At 36.9% G+C, this 17,358-nt stretch overlaps 3 protein-coding genes across 6 annotated transcripts; 1 reads left to right on the plus strand and 2 right to left on the minus strand.

Moving 5' to 3' along the window:
• Positions 1-413: 413 nt before the first annotated feature.
• LOC149727188 (endoplasmic reticulum aminopeptidase 2-like) lies at positions 414-11,443 on the minus strand. 4 transcript variants are annotated; one of them, XM_089889721.1, is made up of 18 exons: positions 11,316-11,443; positions 10,880-11,018; positions 9,403-9,580; positions 8,244-8,329; positions 7,487-7,937; positions 6,774-6,971; positions 6,320-6,470; positions 5,852-6,031; positions 5,218-5,412; positions 4,644-4,807; positions 4,319-4,387; positions 3,858-4,067; positions 3,222-3,457; positions 2,715-2,867; positions 2,409-2,515; positions 1,952-2,124; positions 1,488-1,635; positions 414-1,212 (listed from the first exon to the last, which is right to left on the minus strand). In XM_089889721.1, exons 2-18 carry the CDS (start codon positions 10,993-10,995, stop codon positions 1,028-1,030), a joined length of 3,000 nt encoding a protein of 999 aa, XP_089745847.1. In that variant the 5' UTR covers positions 10,996-11,018; positions 11,316-11,443; the 3' UTR covers positions 414-1,027. The 4 variants fall into 4 exon arrangements, with proteins under 4 accessions (XP_089745847.1, XP_089745846.1, XP_089745845.1 ...); XM_089889720.1 differs by having other exon boundaries at positions 9,400-9,580; XM_089889719.1 differs by having other exon boundaries at positions 9,397-9,580.
• Positions 11,382-14,374, minus strand: LOC149727189 (insulin-like growth factor 2 mRNA-binding protein 1). The gene has a single exon (XM_089889737.1). The coding sequence runs from the start codon at positions 14,255-14,257 to the stop codon at positions 12,452-12,454; it is 1,806 nt and encodes a 601-aa protein (XP_089745863.1). The 5' UTR covers positions 14,258-14,374; the 3' UTR covers positions 11,382-12,451.
• A 289-nt stretch (positions 14,375-14,663) lies between these two features.
• LOC149727190 (endoplasmic reticulum-Golgi intermediate compartment protein 3-like) lies at positions 14,664-16,237 on the plus strand. Its single transcript, XM_089889745.1, has one exon. It carries the CDS (start codon positions 14,813-14,815, stop codon positions 15,968-15,970), a length of 1,158 nt encoding a protein of 385 aa, XP_089745871.1. The 5' UTR covers positions 14,664-14,812; the 3' UTR covers positions 15,971-16,237.
• Positions 16,238-17,358: the final 1,121 nt, after the last annotated feature.

The raw sequence follows: 17,358 nt of genomic DNA on the forward strand, positions 1-17,358 counted from the left end.
AGCTGTATTCAAAAATGACATAAACGCCAGTAAGACAGAGCTACTTTAAACCATGAACGACCTGCGTGAAATTTACAACACTATAAAGAGGTTGCACAACACTGGCAATGCGTTTGCAGTTTATGCAAAGCACACCAAGTTGTTACGTATTCTTAAATACCTTCATAAGATGAGTCAATAAACACTACGGCTTATTTAAAGTTTTAGTCGCCCACTTGGTAAAAAACGTCATTACTTACGTAGCTAAGACACATCCTACGATTTGTTGATGGAATCAGCTGATCGACGTCAACATATGACGTCATCGCACGGTCTGGTGCCCATCAGCTACTATTTTAACTGGAGCGGGGAGTTTTTTACATAGAATAAATGCAAGTATATTTAAATGACGAAACCACTTAAGAATTCGCGTATTAAACCGTATACCGTTTTTAATTGCACGGACCCTTAAAATACAGACACAACTCAAAAAATCTTCAAAGAAAACGAAATAATGGTGCAAATATGACACTAAAATCTATAGGCACAAATGGGCAACATCTGATCTTTTGTCAGCAGAGATTGTCACAAAATGAATTGTTGACAAACCACAACAAAGTTTAAAAATGGCACTGAAGGTTATTAGAAAGATGATACAATTTCAAAACTGACTTAAATAATGCATTGATAACATATAGCAAAATCTAACAAGCAAAAAAAGAATGAAATTGTAAATTGAAAGCGATAATTAACAGCATAATTTAGGAAGCAGAAAACAATTTCTTTTTTTCAATAACATTTACAACAAAGAACAAAAACATAAAAACTTTGCATAACTATATCTGGCATCACATAAAACCTTCTGCTCTGCTCATAATTGCAGTGAAGATGAAAGCTAGACTCAAAACAAAATTATAGTTTTAGTAAAATCTTCAGTAAAAACGGACAAAATTAACAAAAATTGCAAATAAAACTCTTTGCAACAAGACTGCGAAAAACTACAAGTACATTAAAATCTGCAAATAAAACATTATAAAATGGAAATAAATTAGGGTCTTCTGCTTCTGGATTGGTCTTTCAACCAAAGCTTCACTTCCGGCAATCTTGTTTTAGCCCAGTATGCGTTAACTGCAGAATTCTCCAAATTTCGAAGCACAGATTTCATTTCACCGATTCCCTTGGAAATGAAAAAACTTCTGGCTGCTTCCACTTCTCCATGGTCCGTGATTAAATCTAACAAGAAGTGAAAGCAATTTAAATAAAGTATTTAGAATGTGGTATTTTTACTATTTTCAACTACCGAAGAAACTTGTTGCTGCCTAATTTGAATTTGCTTTTTCATACGTTTGGCTACAATTCAGTAGGTTTTGACTACTTACTGAGATGTACCGCACCCTTTGAGCTTAATGGTGAGGTAGCTATAGTGTTGTACACAACATATCAATGTATATACAACATATGAACTATGACCTAGAAAAACACAATTAAAATTACACCACAGTACTTACCTAAACACAGTTTAATAATTGACCGCATAGCGAAACCAGATATGGAGATTTTTTCAACAATTTGCTCCCAATGTTGCTTCACGAACCTCCAAGTTATTGTTCCACCAACTAAGTTTGTTGTCAATCCAGAAACAAGCGTTTGGGCATCCTGGGTGCAAAGTGTTAAACAGCTAGAGTTAGTTATTGTATATGGCAGGGGTCTTACAAATAGGCACACCGGGTGACCCCGTGTTTAGGCCTGAGTTGTCTAATTAGTAATTACCCCAAGTTACTTTATAAACCAGAATATACAGAGTTTCCACGTTCACTATCTAGTTATAACATGGGTGTTTTCCATATATTATACAGAACCTTACTTCTCATGCTTACTGTTAAGTTATAACATGTTACAAGAGTGTCTTCTTATACACCAGATAAACAGGTAGTCTACACCTCATGCTCACTGCCAGGCTGAATATACATACTTGAGAACGAATAGTTTCCCCTTTAAGAAACTCAGATTGTAGAAACAATATTTTGTCAAGTCGAGTTGTTTGTGCCACGCCTAGCAAAATCTTCTGTTTTAAGTTTGGATCAGTTGAGTTAATAAAGGTTTCCCACAAGTGTTGCCAGTCTTCAAGTGTTCCGTGTAAGGATGCTGCAGAAATATTACATAATGGAATCACTGGGAAACCATTCACCACCTAAGTTAAGGAATATGTTTGATACATTAGAGGTCATACGCGTTACAGTGAACCGCATTAATTAATGTGCCGATTGTAACACACTTTGGTTCTGCTTATTTGTAAGACATCTAACAGCAGTGTAAAAGCTGTTGTAGATGCAAAACTGTGGTGCTAAAACATAGGATATTCCCACGTTTCAAAAATCGGTTGACATCACCCCAAACCCAAGCATTACACCTATGTATGCATAATCTACCTGCTTCAAATACAATAGGAACATCATCTGGAGGAATTGCTTTCTCTTCTTCTTTCCATTGTTTAAAACGAAGCAAAGCTTCATCAATGCAGGGCTTGTGTTTCACACTGCAACAGAAATTTAAAAACTAACATAGAAATCAAATGAAGGATTCCCAAGCTTGAATTTCTATTCACAACTTTGAATAAAAAAGTTTAAACTTTGACAGAACAAGAAAAAAAGTTATTTTCATAAAATTTTGATTTTTCACTTTTTCTTAAATTATTAACTATTTTGAATTATAAGCGATTAGAAATAAAACGTTACCTGCACATCACACTAGTGATGGTGGTTTGAAGTTTCATCTGGTTACGGTTGAATGAGCTTCGATTCTTCCATGATAGCTCCTCGTAAAGATTTTCAAACAAAGTTTTTGTGAAACTCGACAGCTGGTTACGAGCCTCTTCATCAAGTTGAACCCTGAAAGCAAACTAAAATTTAATCTGTTTCAAGTATAAATATAAGTTTACTCAAATATTTTTTACTCCTGCTGCTATACATGGTATATATTAAACTATGAAAGGTTAATTGTAACCAATATATAGTTTGCCATGCTGCAAGAAAAGACAGTCCAGCACCATTGCAAACTGGTTGGCACGCCTGCCTCCAGCCATAGTTTTTGGGATTGAGGCTCGATTCTGGTACTATTGTAGGCGTATGTGCCCTTGTGCAAGACACTTAAAAGCAATTGCTCTAACCCACTGAACCCTACAGGTTTTCTAAATTGTCAGCTACACCAAACAAGAACTACTTCAGAGTAAAACCCCAACTTACTTGAGTATATGGCTAATATACCGTAACCCACTAACAGCGGTCACAATAGGAGCATACATCTTCTCTTGTGATATAAATCCCAGCAAACGGAAAACTTCGTTATAATTAAGTTTTCCCACCCTTGCTGCCTCGAATGCATCTGATATCAGCCCAGAACGGTCGCTTACAGAGAAAGCGTTTGGATTGGCGTTCAAAGCGTTAATTAATTGTGACCACATTGCTGCATCATAATTGACCTGTCAATACAGATTGGTATTGCATAATGAAGCTTGTACAAATTAATTATAAAAAGTGACGGAAAAATAAGGTTTTTGGTATAAAATATATTGGAGGATGAAACAGCAAATGTTTTACAAAATTGTTTGTTATAGACTAAAAATAAATAATAATATCCTGATAGTGTTGGCATATTTATACACATTTTATACACAAACAAGAAAAAAGAGTTAGATACATAGGACCAAATAGGCACTGCTTTTTTTGCAATTACATGAAATAGCAATGATTAGGGCTGTTGAAAAATGAAGTAATTTATTGGGGAATTATGAAGTAACATATTGGGTGCCTTTTGGTGTTTCTTTTCAATTGGAATATGGAATATACCTGTTTAACAAATGCTACCAAGTCATAATGTACCTGGTAATATCCTGTTTGGTTGTGGTTTAATTTTACCCACTGCACAGATTGTGGTAGCGTGAACACCGCATGCTCAGCGTCAAGCAGGACCTTCGTCGGGTGCATGGGGTCAACATCCGTGACGTAAGATAGAGGAATATGCCACACGGAGGAGCTAGATACTTGAGCGTCGGAAGTTGGGTAGAGAAATCTTGATTGCGACACAGACAACTATAAAGGGAATATTTAAAGTATTAGGCTTTTTACTTTACTACAGTAACTGCACAACAACAACGAACACTTAAAATGAAACTGTTACTCCCACACAAACTAAGGACAAGGGTAAAATTGTTACTTAATGTTCTATTCCATCTTCATAAACAAAAAAAAACTTTCTTTTCTGCCCTCATTACAATGTACAAAAAGTTTTTAGAAAAAGCAGGAATAAATATTTTAGAACTTTGTTCAGTGATTGGTTAAACCTTGTTTCCATTCAAATTTACATCAACCAATGGGAAGCCAGGAAGTGTGGTCCATGTTTTCATCATCGCCTGGAATAGAAATCATACATTTTGCAACGAGAAACTTGCAGTGAAGAACAAACATAAAATAGCAACAAATGGTCATTAAACATTTGAAAAATCGACACAAAATGATTCTACTGTAGTTGATGTCCTATTGCGAGGTACGCTACAAAGTGATTTTTTTCACAGTCGTTCTTTTACCCAAATACATAAATACATACTTTAAATTTGTTAGAAAATAGTTGACATGAATGCAGAAGAACATAAACTTTATAATTCTAACCTGAATATCAATATCTGGGTGACTTTTCCTTGCTGCTATTGAAACTTTTTGGATCAGGTAAGAGTTTTCTGCATTGTCGAACTTATATGTGTTCAAGTATGTGTTCACGCCTTGAAAGAAAACTTTTCCAAGCAGATCAGCAAGCATGTAGATGATACAAGCCCCTGTAGGTGGGGGTTATAGGTTAAGTTGTAAGTGTACAGTGGTGTTGTGTATAAGTCTTATATATAAATAAATAAAAGCTATTCCTCATCACGTGGTGTAGCAACGGCAGTTGTTATAACATGACTACACAAGTGTTCTGTTTTATACACCTTATGTATGAAACAAAACACTTTGAATAAAACAATTCTAACTGACTGGTTGTAATTCACTGCAGAATATTTCAGTAGGTCTGACTACCCTACAACCTCATGTTCAGCGTCAGTGTGTTTGGAGTTAGCTTGGTATGTATGGTGTGGTTGGTTGACGTAGGTTTAACTGTCTAGACATTGAGGGTATAATGGAATGGGTTAATAGCTAAGTGTATGATAGTAGTGGGTATTGATAAATTAATATTTCTTAGCTAAGTCACCTTTGCTGTAACTTATATTGTCGAAAATTTCGTTGATTTCCTTTGAGTTTGTCACATTCACTGTGATGGGGTGAGTGAAATTTGATGAGTCAGTGGAAAACGCTCGCATAGCATGACGTAGCGGGAATTCAGACATGATCGACCACTGAGGTTCAACAGCATTAACTCCAGCAAACTCCATATAACTTGCAAAACCTGGAGATTTATTGAGGTATGAGGTTGTGCATAGGAAAGAAGGTGAAATAATGTTCCACACACCACTTCCCTATACATATACCATGTTCCGTAATAAGGACACAAAACAGCAAAATGGTGCATTGGAAAAACAATCAAGCCTAACCCGTTTCTATACATTTATGAACCAGCACAAGAAAACACAGATTTACCACTAATCTTGTAAATCATTTTATGGTCTTTCAAGTTTATCATGACTACACAGTACAATCATGACTACACAGTATATAATCACTATGTATGCATGATATCACACTCTGTACCATATGGGTAAGGTCTTATAGCAAGCTATAGGTAATCACGCCAGGGAATCTGGATTTAGGCCAGGGCTGGCACATTATTTCCATATTCACCCTAACTGTATAGTGACATCACAGAAACAAATTATGACATCACAAACCTTCATTAAGCCACAGATCATTCCACCATTCCATGGTGACCAAGTTTCCAAACCATTGATGTGACAACTCATGAGCGATAACGGTGGCCACCCATTGTTTATCTTTAACAGATGAGGTCATGGGGTCGTACAGTAATGCTGTTTCCCTGTACGTCACCAAACCCCAGTTTTCCATGGCTCCTGGAAAGCAAGTAATGTTAAAATGAATGAATTTTGCTAATTTTTTTAATGAATAAATGTAACCTATTTATCCTTGCATGGAGTTTTTCTAAATGGCTGACAATTTATAGTTTTAGATATCCCATTTATGACCACATTGGACCAATTGCTGTTAAGTGTCTTGAGCAAGGACACATACGCCCACAGTGGTAACAGAGACAAGCTTGGAATCTGTAACCTCTGGGTTGGAGACAGGCGAACCAGGGCTTCGTATTAAATATTCACAGGCCAATAGTTCTAGTTTTTCACCTGCTGCAAAATCAGGAACAGCCACAAGGTCCATCTTCGGAAGAGGGAAGGGAATTTTGAACAAATTCTCGAAATACGTGAGCACTTTACATGCAAAGTGTAACGCATAGTTAAGCTGATCAAGTTTGTCCTTGGATGCATAAACTGATACCTGGGTAAAAAGGATTGGGTTAAAAACAACAACAGGATAAATGTAGAATTGAAGAAATGAGGTGACAGCTTGAGATATGGGTCTTAGTATCTACTTTCCACCAAGGAAAATGTTGTATGCAACTCATGCTCACTGTCAAGTCATATTATCGATGTGTTCTTATACAGCATACACACGCGGTATTTATACACCTCATGCTCGCTGGCCAGTTATAATTTGGGTGTCTTCTTCTACACCAGACACAAATGGTGCATAAAACACTTCACGCTCGCTGTCAAGTCTACATAACATAATTATAATCACCTCTACTCCAGTTGATGTTCTGTTAGAAATTTTGACGAAATCAGAAACAATAAACGCCACGAGGTATGTGCTCATCCTCACTGTTGGTTGGAAGTCATCACGCTCAATATCGCCTCCTAGTGGAGTGGTAGATTGCAAGGGCGTGTTGAAAAGAGTGTGGACTCCTCTTTCTCGCACCATCGACAGAGAAAAGTTTGCCTGTTATTATTCATCAGGTAAAAAACAAGTAAGGCTCCGGTTGTTTTGGTGCGGCTCAAACGAACGTACCGAATGACAAGCTAATGAATTATGCACGAGTTGCACAGCTAAGGGGAGTAAGAAGCAGGCGAGAAATAAAGTGCAGCTCGGAAATTAAAGCAAGCAAAACAATTCCTTTACTATGCAGAAACAAAGTCTACTTCAAATACTTGACATAATTTGCATAACATTAGTCTTTGTTGAAAAACAACAATATTTTCTGGCATTTAAACATTTTCTGCATTATTTTACGGTAGTAGTAAGTTTATCAGAGTTATTTAACTTAGTAAGAGTTATACATTGGGTCTGGAATGAACTCTTCTAACCAAGCTGTGCATATAAGTATATTTTACTAAAGAAAAGAAAAAATGTGTTTATTCAGCAACCCTGTTAAATTAAAACAAAAAATCAATTGTTTAACCTTTTCGTTTCTGACCACTAAAACAGAATAAAATACCAAGAAAACAACAGCTTACCTTATAAGCTGGCTCATCAAAACATGGGAATGCAGCTCTTGCATCTGTGGGTTCAAATTGAGTGGCTCCAATCACGGTTTCTTTGCCTTGTTGGTTTTTATATTTACTGAGGTAAAAACCTCCAAGAGAAAAAGTCAAGTTGCCGTTAAAGTCGATCAGTAGTGAATATTTGTCCCATGCCTTCAGTTTCTTATTGAAGTGAAATGCAACCATGTCGTTTTTGATGCAGAAGAGAGTTTTTGTTGCTTTGTAACTTTCTTGTTTTCCAGGAGAATTCTCAGCGGGTGTTAACGTGGCCGAGAGTATCTTTTGCCCCCTAGTGTGCAGAATGACAAACTCGGCAGTGTCAATAATGGTAATGTTAATTTCTACTTGTCCCGTGTAGTTTTCATGAGTGAAATTAGGATGTAGATGGATATGGTAACTAGATGGCTCAACTTTATCTGGTAACCTAAGAAAGATGAATATGAATAGAGGTTAAAATGATCAAATACTCAGTTAGCACCACAGTTCACAACCTATTAGTAAAGGAGTATAGCCTATATACTTAATTACTTATGTATTAAAGAAGTTATACTATGCAATACAGAGCTATAGGTATATAAGTAAGACAGTAACTTCTGGACTAAATAACTGTTTTCCTAGAAACTGAATGTCCCATTCATATATTTTATGATATTATCATCGTAAACTCAGTCATACAAAACAGAAGCACAAGTTTTTACATTAAACAGATTTGCAATCAAAACATATTCACCTGTATTTCTGCCATGGAAACTTTAACCCCGTTGTTTCATCCATACATAGATCTTGTGATGGTGGTACGTGCTTAGATGGGTGGGCTGGAAAAATATACAAATTACAAACTTTGTAAGTTTTTGTTTGTAAGTTAAGCCTAATTAATTAGCCCTACAACTACAGACACTCATTAACTCTTTTCATTTAATATTTTGGTTCTAAATTTTGTAGAAGGGATGATTTGTATAATGTTATATATGTCGACATATCTCTACACAGACCAGTTTTAGTTTAGTGGTTTGTTAATTAAAATAGAGTGAAGAGACTTCATGTACAAACTACTATAAACAGTGCAACTTATTCTTACTATATTTACGGAACCTAGTACTCGATTGGTAAACAAAGCACAAATACATAATAAACAAATATGGCGGCTGGTAAGTTCTGTTTTTGACATTACTATTTATGTGTATGTGCATCTTGCGGTTACGATTTGCAATTGGCCCTTTGATCAAGATGTAGCTTGGTTGGTTGTATATATATGGTGTGTCGGCAACAGGAAAACAAAATCAATTGGAAGTCAAACATGGAGCAGGGAAGGGTCATATTGCATGTTGTGAAGCATTGTGGGAGTCACTATTACTATGTTGTTTGGTGTAATGGTGTTGATGCACAAATGGAAATAGACCAAAAAACATTTGGTTTCATAATATTAACAGCGTTGCAAATTGAGAATGTGTTTTGTTTATCAAATGTTGTGATATCAGACTTGGTTGGTGGTTTGTTATATAAACATTCATTGCATTCCATGGGAAAGGAGAACATACTTGTAGCGTGTTAACTCAGGAACAAGGGCTTCTATAACTTAATACCCAAATTTGTGCAAAGCTCCCAAATTTGTGCAAATTTCATACAGTTACACTCATTGTTGTTAGTTTAATACGGTTTGCCATTCATGATTGTTTTTGTTATATGTAGCGATTTGTTATTTATTGGTTATTTAATGCAATATTTGAAATAATATATTATCTATATTCTATATACAATTAAATATATCTTTTCTTTGTAATTACACTGGCCACCAGCAGCAAGATTTGAACCCAGTACCTTTCAGTAAAAAAAACATACTGCTATGTGTGTTATATAATAATACCTTGTTGTTGTTGTTGTTGTTGTTGTTGTTGTTGTTGTTGTTCATTATTGTGACATTTACGATATCCAAGTCCAATGTTAACCATCATAATTAGGATGATTCCAATCACAAGAACGGAGATGAGAGAATATTTATATTTTGTTTCATCCAGAGCTTTGTTGCCAGATGATGGTTGTATAACACGCGGGCTGAGGTTTAAACTCCTGTTAGGGATGCACATTACAGAATAATTAGGTATTCTAGGATATCCTAGAATACTTTATTTCGAATCTAGAATTCCGAATCTAGAATTTCGAATCTTTTTATATTTATAGGAAAAAGAAATTTTACCCACAAAAGTCAGTTTATTGACCCTTTCATAGCAGCCTTGTTGGGTCATGAGCTGTAAAATGATCAAAAATTGTACTATTGGGTAGTTTTTGCGTCATGAAACGTATAGCAGGCTATGAAAAGACGTTACGAAACGTTTACTCTCGAAAGTCCCACAAACACAAAAATATTTTTTTTCAAAATTAATAAGTTTCAAAAATTGTTAATATAGTTTATGAGATGACGTGTGATGACGTCATTAAACAGAATACCGAATCCCGTAATTAGATTCGAATACAAAAGGATTCGAATCTCATAGATTCGAAATTCTGTAATGTGCATCCCTAACTCCTGTTATAAAAAAGTATTTATAAGTCCCATAAGGTGGCACGCCATGGGTTCTAGGATTTAAGCCAGAGTTGACCCGTTACCCTAAAGTATTTAATACTGATATAACCCATGAAGTTTAATTAAAAATTGGCAACTCTACTTATGGAAAAGTTGCTTTAATTTGCAAGGAGAGTAAACTTGAACATTGCACCATTTTTAATAGAAAGCATAATATGAAATACTCTGTTTATATGGCATATATTGATTAAAATTATACGGTTTATGTCATTTTGTCAATGTAATCTGCATAAGCTATCATTTATATGGAGTCTGGTATTGTACATCATATACCACTGTCACATTGTAAACATAAATATGATGAACAAAATGTTTGTTTTGCAATACTGTTTGCAAAAGTGCACGGAACCACACACAAAGTTTTAATTCTCAAACACATACATAATTGCACAGGACGAGCACATTCATGAAATATTAAACACATAAGATAGCTTGCCTTACTTTAAAAAGCGTTGACGAAGCGCCATGTTTGTCTTCTGATAACAAACACTAAACCAATGCTGACACACGAACTCTTTACGTAAAGTGTTTAAATCCACTTTCTAAGATTAAAAAACTGAACCTACTCCTAACCTACACGCATTCCAGTTAATTAGGTGCTGCAGACTTGACTATAGTTAAAGACATCATTGAAAGTAATGCTTCAACTTGTATTTACACAAGGCGTCTTGTTTATCAATGACAAATATTATACTAAGCCCAACACCCACCACAAAACACACATGTCCACCCAGGTGAAAACTTTGCCAAATTCAATATAATTTTAGCACTTTTGACTCTTATACCTCACATTATCATCAGACATTCTTCTTTGTGATGTCACATTGTCATCATCGCTTGTGGATTGCAATAAATCGACCGTTTCATCTTCCTCAACATGATGCCAACTTACTCGACCCATTTTTTTTGGATCTTTAATGTTACCTAACAATAAAACGTGTGATGTCACAATAGGATCTCAATTAATTAGTAACAGTATAGGCATACATAAATGATTTAGTTTTTATGTAAGAATACAAGGTTTAATCAACCATTCAATAATTGCACATTCCAGGTGCCATTATTTTTATATTATCACCCTTAAGTATCTCTTAAAGAGTACACTATTATTTTAATCAATTCTTTAGTGACCACTGGACTCGGGGTATGACCGATAAGTAGCTTGACCAAGGGTTACTGTCAGCTATTGCGCACTTAGTATCATAGAGCATTCATTATTACCTTCAAATTTCAGTTCAATGCTTCTTCAGTTAACAGTTTTTACCCTACTGGCTCCTAAACAAAAACCTACATAGGAACACGCAATGTACAGTTTTGAATGATTACATTTGGTGCAGTTTGTATGCATTTTAAATCCAAGTGGTTACAGCAATGTTACCGGATCCAAATGTAACCAAATTTACAAACAAGCAAATCACGGCTACGATAATATAGTCACATTTACCGAATATGGGAGACCATAGTTACAGCAACGTTCTAATTACTACTTTTTCTCCGTGGTTTTTACACCATTTATGACATCATAACAGCTGTTGGTCAGGTTCGGATAGATACACATTATGACATCACAATCTGTACATGGTTGGATAGTGAATATCCATCAATCCAGTGTTCAATAATCACGTGGATTCCCAAATGATATTTAGGCTTTTCTGAATCACTGGTGCAGTCCTGGGTCAAGTTTATGCGGGTCTGGGTCAAAAACGAACAAAACTTAAAATGCCGTTGAGTTTTTTAGATCAATACAGCTTCAGTTGATTTTTACTGAGCCAATGAAACGGTGGCTTTCAACCAAAACTTGAAACACAATTAGGCGGCAGCAACCGGCTTCAAAACGTAAAAAATAAAAATACAAAAATAAGGAAATCGCTACAAACTGCAAGAAAAAAATCCCCCCCCCCGACTTAAAAAGAAAAGTATTTAAAAAAAGAGTAAAAAATTGCCGAAATGGTAGAGATATGCTCGGCTATCGTATCTCTGCGTTTTAACCCAGTAAAAACGTAATTTTGAAAGTAATTTTAACGTAATTTCGCAAACAACTTAACCCACTTAGCAGCGTACGCCGGATGTTGGGGGCAAAACTACTCAACCACGAGATTGGTTTTTCAAACATTCAATTTTACAGTTGGCATGCATTGGGCACCAGAACAGGAACGAAAGCAGAATTAAGTTCTACTTTTGGGACTTGATTTAAAGAAAACACCACAGAACAGAAATTTAACACAACTAATGAATAGCTAGATTACATGTGCATGTCCATGAAACTAGGAGGATCAGTTAACAAAGAATTAGCATGGGGTGTAATGGTTAGTTGTTATGTAACAGTCCGAAACACAAGGTTGTGTGGTAGTGGGCTCCTAGTTGTTGACTGTAACTGGTCCGGGTCCAGGAACTGGTAGATTCTGGCGTTCGCGCATCTTTCCAATACGTTCTGCCTCTCTGGACTTCATCAACATCTCTCTGATCTTCCTCTGAGCCGATTGATTTGCGAAAAAATTTCCACAAATCTTAACCGGAACTTCCTCCAATCCTTCGGTTTCAGATTGTCGTGGAATGACAACCTCTGAGCTGGTGAGACGCTGAAGTTCACGAACGTTGTTCCCACCTTTTCCAATCACACGTCCCACAATGGCAGCAGGAATCGTCATCTCCGATGTCAATCTTTCATCCTCAGCATTGAAGAACCCTTCCTGCTTCAGCTTATCAAAGATGCAGAATTGCGACTTCCACTGCCCCTCCGGACTTCCCATGATGGTTACTCTTCTCTGCTTCTCATCATCACCATCTTCTGGTGGGACAATCTTAATCGAAGCGTTTGCGATGCGTGAAATATTTCGAATATGGCTTCCTTTGCTTCCAATCATTGCTCCAACAGATTCTGCAGGAATATAGAGTGTGCAGGTCTCACTCATCTGAGCTCGTTGATCTCCATTGTAACCTTGTCCTCTGAAATTCTGTCCCTGGTAGTTCATGCCATACTCGCGCATCCCTGGATGCCCATACCCGCCCTGCAAACCACCAAACATGGACAACTGGTTGAAGTTGATTCCTGGATATTGATGCGGTTGTTGCTGAGCAATCATCATGTCATTCTCATAACAGCTACGAAGTTTCTCCATCAGCAGGACTTCTGCTTCAGCACAGCGATCATTGTCACCATATATTGCGATTGTACGCTCTGCATTGCACTGTTGCATATCAGCCATGCTGTTTGATATTGCAATCTTGGTTTCCACTTTCTCTTGGATGGCCTTTAAGTTGCGACCTTCTTTTCCAATCAAGCGACCAATCAATGAGTTGTGTGCAAGAATTTTCAATGGAATATCATCATCATTCCATGTTCCAGCTGCTTGACGAGCATTACGATCTTCATCGCGTACGATGTCAAGAATTGCTCCCACAGCTGCTCCACACGCTTCTGGAGTACCATTGATGGTGATCGCTTTTTCTGTTGCTCCCGGGTTATCTTTGCGGTGAACGTCAATTCTTGCGTGAGTTTTCTGAGTGATTGCTCGAATCGAATCCCCTCCCTTTCCAATGATGGCTCCCACGTATTGGCTTGGGACCAACATCCTCGTCGGAAGATCTGGGATGTTCTTTGGTCGGTTGGGGTAGGCTCCCCCTTGCTGGGGACCGTTGAATCCTGGTCCGTATCCATTTCCATAGCGATTGCGAGGTGGACGACTTGCATCTGTAGGATCCGGAAGAAGAGTAACTTTAAGGATGCTTCCTTCTACTGATTTGCCATTAAGATCACGGATTGCAGATTGAGCCTCCGCTCTTGCACTGTATGTCACTTTAACCGTTGCCGTGTCTGATTCTGTTGAAACCTGTTCGCAATTTTCGACCAGACCGTATTCCGCCAACAGCTTGTCCAACTCTTCCCAATTAAGATGAGAAGGGATGTTACGGACTTGCACCTTTCTGCTACGCGAGCCTCGAGGTACGGAGTGCTCAACGCTCATTTCTTTGCCGCCGAACCCGTATCCGTTAAGACACTCAATGGCTCTGTCCGTCTGACTTGCGTCTTTGCAGTCGGCAAAAGCGAAGCCTTTCTGGTTGACTACGACGTTAGATAACTCAATGTTGAATGAGGCGAAGACATCACAGAGTGATTCAAGCGCCACGTCTTGCGGTAGATTGCCGATATACACCTTGTTCATGCTGCCTGTTATTTGCAAAATGGCCGATGAAGTGAAATATTGATTCGCGAGTTGTTTTCCTGGTTCCAAATACAACGACTGTTCTTCAACGTGGTTGGTTCGGGCGCTGTGACCTTTGAACCGATTTTTTTACCCGCGTGAAATGTCACTTACGTCATAATTCAGTGTGATTTTATTAAATCAAATAATATCATTGAACAATTGTCAAGTTTTTTTTTTCAATATAAATCGATTACCGAACTTTGAAAGTGCAATTAGTATGCTGTTCGGCATATAGGCACGCACTGGGGGTTCAACTGCGAAAAGTAGCGTTAAAGCGTATTGTCAAGATAACATTTTACCAAAGCTCCAGATTTAGCCAGTTTTTATATTATTGTACACATTTCCTTGAGATTTCCGACAAAGGGCTCCATATATTTGAAACTTTAAACCCATAGAAGCCTTTTAAAACAGACTGACTCGTTTCCTATAGCGTCATGCACGAATAAGCAGAGTGGTGCAGTAGGTTTGTTTATATGCTGCTGTGTGTTTTAGGTAATTTTTAATTTATTAGGCATGGCTTCGTCAATGTGGTCACAATTTTCATCAAAAGTTAAAGATTTCGACGCGTATCCGAAAACTTTGGAAGATTTTCGCATAAAAACGATATCTGGGGCAACGGTGACGTTAATTTCAGGAACTATTATGCTTCTACTCTTTCTGTCGGAGTTAAAATACTATTTAACCACTGAAGTCAACTCCGAACTATTCGTGGATATGTCTCGAGGCAATAAACTGTCTATAAATATGAATGTGACGTTCCCTCTGGTCCCGTGCGAGTTTTTAAGTCTGGATATGATTGACGTGTCAGGGCAGAGGGATATAGACGTACAACATACGTTAGTAAAGCAGCCTTTGAATTCAGATGGATCTTGGGTCGCAGAAGCTGCTGAAAAAGTAGATCTTGTTGGAACAAAGCCTGTTTTAAATGCAACGGAACCACCGCCTGCAGATTACTGTGGGAGTTGTTTTGGAGCAGAAACAAAAGACATGACTTGCTGTAATACTTGCTCTGATATAAAGGAGGCATACAGAAGAAAGGGATGGGCATTTCCTAGAGATGGATCAATTACACCATGCATTGGGGAAGATGATGATAAAGAACCAGTGGGGTCTGGGTGTTATTTACACGGTCACTTAGAAGTGAATAGGGTCGCTGGAAACTTCCATATTTCTCCTGGCAAAAGTTATGAAGTGGGACACATGCACGTTCATGATATGGCACGGATGGGAAAGTATAAAGAATCTAATGTTTCTCATGTATTTAACCACCTATCTTTTGGTAGCACCTACCCAGGCCAAGTTCATCCCTTAGATAACCTAGAAGTAATTGCATCAGAATCCTCTGTAGCGTTCCAATATTATGTGAAAATCGTTCCCACCACTTATGAGAAGTTAAGTGGAGACACTTTTCACACGAATCAGTTCTCAGTTACCCGTCACCAAAAGAGAAACAAGGACTCCCGCGAGTCGTTACCTGGCATGTTTGTATCATATGAACTTTCACCCATGATGGTAAGGTATGTTGAAAGGAGAAGATCCTTCGTCCACTTTTTAACGTCAGTTTGTGCTATTATTGGTGGTATTTTTACTGTCGCAGGTCTATTTGATTCATTTATCTACCATGGTTCTAAAGCTCTTCAGAAAAAAATTGAGCTTGGAAAAGCTTCATAATTTTAGCTTTATAGGTCGTTTTTATTCTGATAGCCATTGTGACTTCATACTTGCGGTACCTAACTATCCACAATATAAACTTCCAAATAAACAAAAACTGTACATCACTAACCATCATATATCAGACTTTCAAATAAACCCAAGAAAACTGTTTAAAAGTAATCAATCATTAAACCTAACTGTACTTAATGTAGGATGTTGTTTTAAGATTTGTATTTTAAAAGATCACTCACTGTATCAGATAAATGGAGAACAAAATTATATAAATGTTTTGTTTTAATTCGGTACAGCCAATATTTTAGGAAGCTGACAGCTTCAGAAGATTAAAGATAAAAAAGTACTAGCATATATATATACGAATCAAAATTGTAATATTATTTACTTTCAGAACATATCCAAAGCCAAAGGAACCATCTTTTAATAAAATAAATTTATTTGAAACAGCATTTCCATAAATTAATAAGCCAAGTCCTTGTCAGATTTCATGTAAATCCTTTTTGTACTGATCTGTAACAAAGAAGAATGTTAAATTATGATTTGTAGCACTAACTGTAAAAGTTAATATGACAGGAGTAATGTATGAGGTTTGGGCTAGTGAGACTTAATAATAAGCATCACAACAGAAACCACTTGGTTACTTTTGCACCACACTATCCCCCACAGTCCGATACTGAAACTTCGAACCATGGTCTACAGGTGTGCAGCTAAGAAAGTCATACCAATCACTCAATCAGATAACATGTATTACCTACAGTGGTGTACATTCACTGTACAATACTGCAATTCCTATGTATGCCGATTTGTCTTGTAATATGCTGCTGTAGAAAACGGGTGTCGCGTGTGGTCATGTAGTGAACCGTGTTATTTTTGACATACATGTACAAAGTTATAGCTCAATCCATGTGATCAATAGGAATCCATTACTTCAGTCTTCCTTTTATCTGCATAAAAATAAATATTAAACCTTTGGGGTATAGGTTCATAAAACAAACATTCGTTAGGACTTCGTTCAGTCCTATCGATCAAACAATCATCGAGCTGTTGCTCTTGTGAGGAAAAGGTCATCATGACAACAATATTAATAATGATCTAATAGACTATAAATTTCTTACCAGTTTCATCGAAAATGAATCAACGGCCATTCCGTCCTGCAAAAGTTATAGTTTGTTTAGAATTATGTAGTTAGTGGTTTTAAAAGCAATACTAAACATAGATGTACTCAGTTACAGATTGAATTAATCACAAAATTCAGTTGTCCCTATCTGTAGATCATCATTGTAAAATAAATTGTCTAAAACAAAAACTTCCACTTACCCCATTGTTTCACAAGTCACACGAATTTTGAACGCAAAACCAATTCACTATCTGTAAAGACAATAATATTTTCA

The sequence above is a fragment of the Ciona robusta genome, chromosome 12, assembly GCF_009617815.1.
Source record: "Ciona robusta chromosome 12, ASM961781v2".
Lineage (NCBI taxonomy): Eukaryota > Metazoa > Chordata > Ascidiacea > Phlebobranchia > Cionidae > Ciona > Ciona robusta.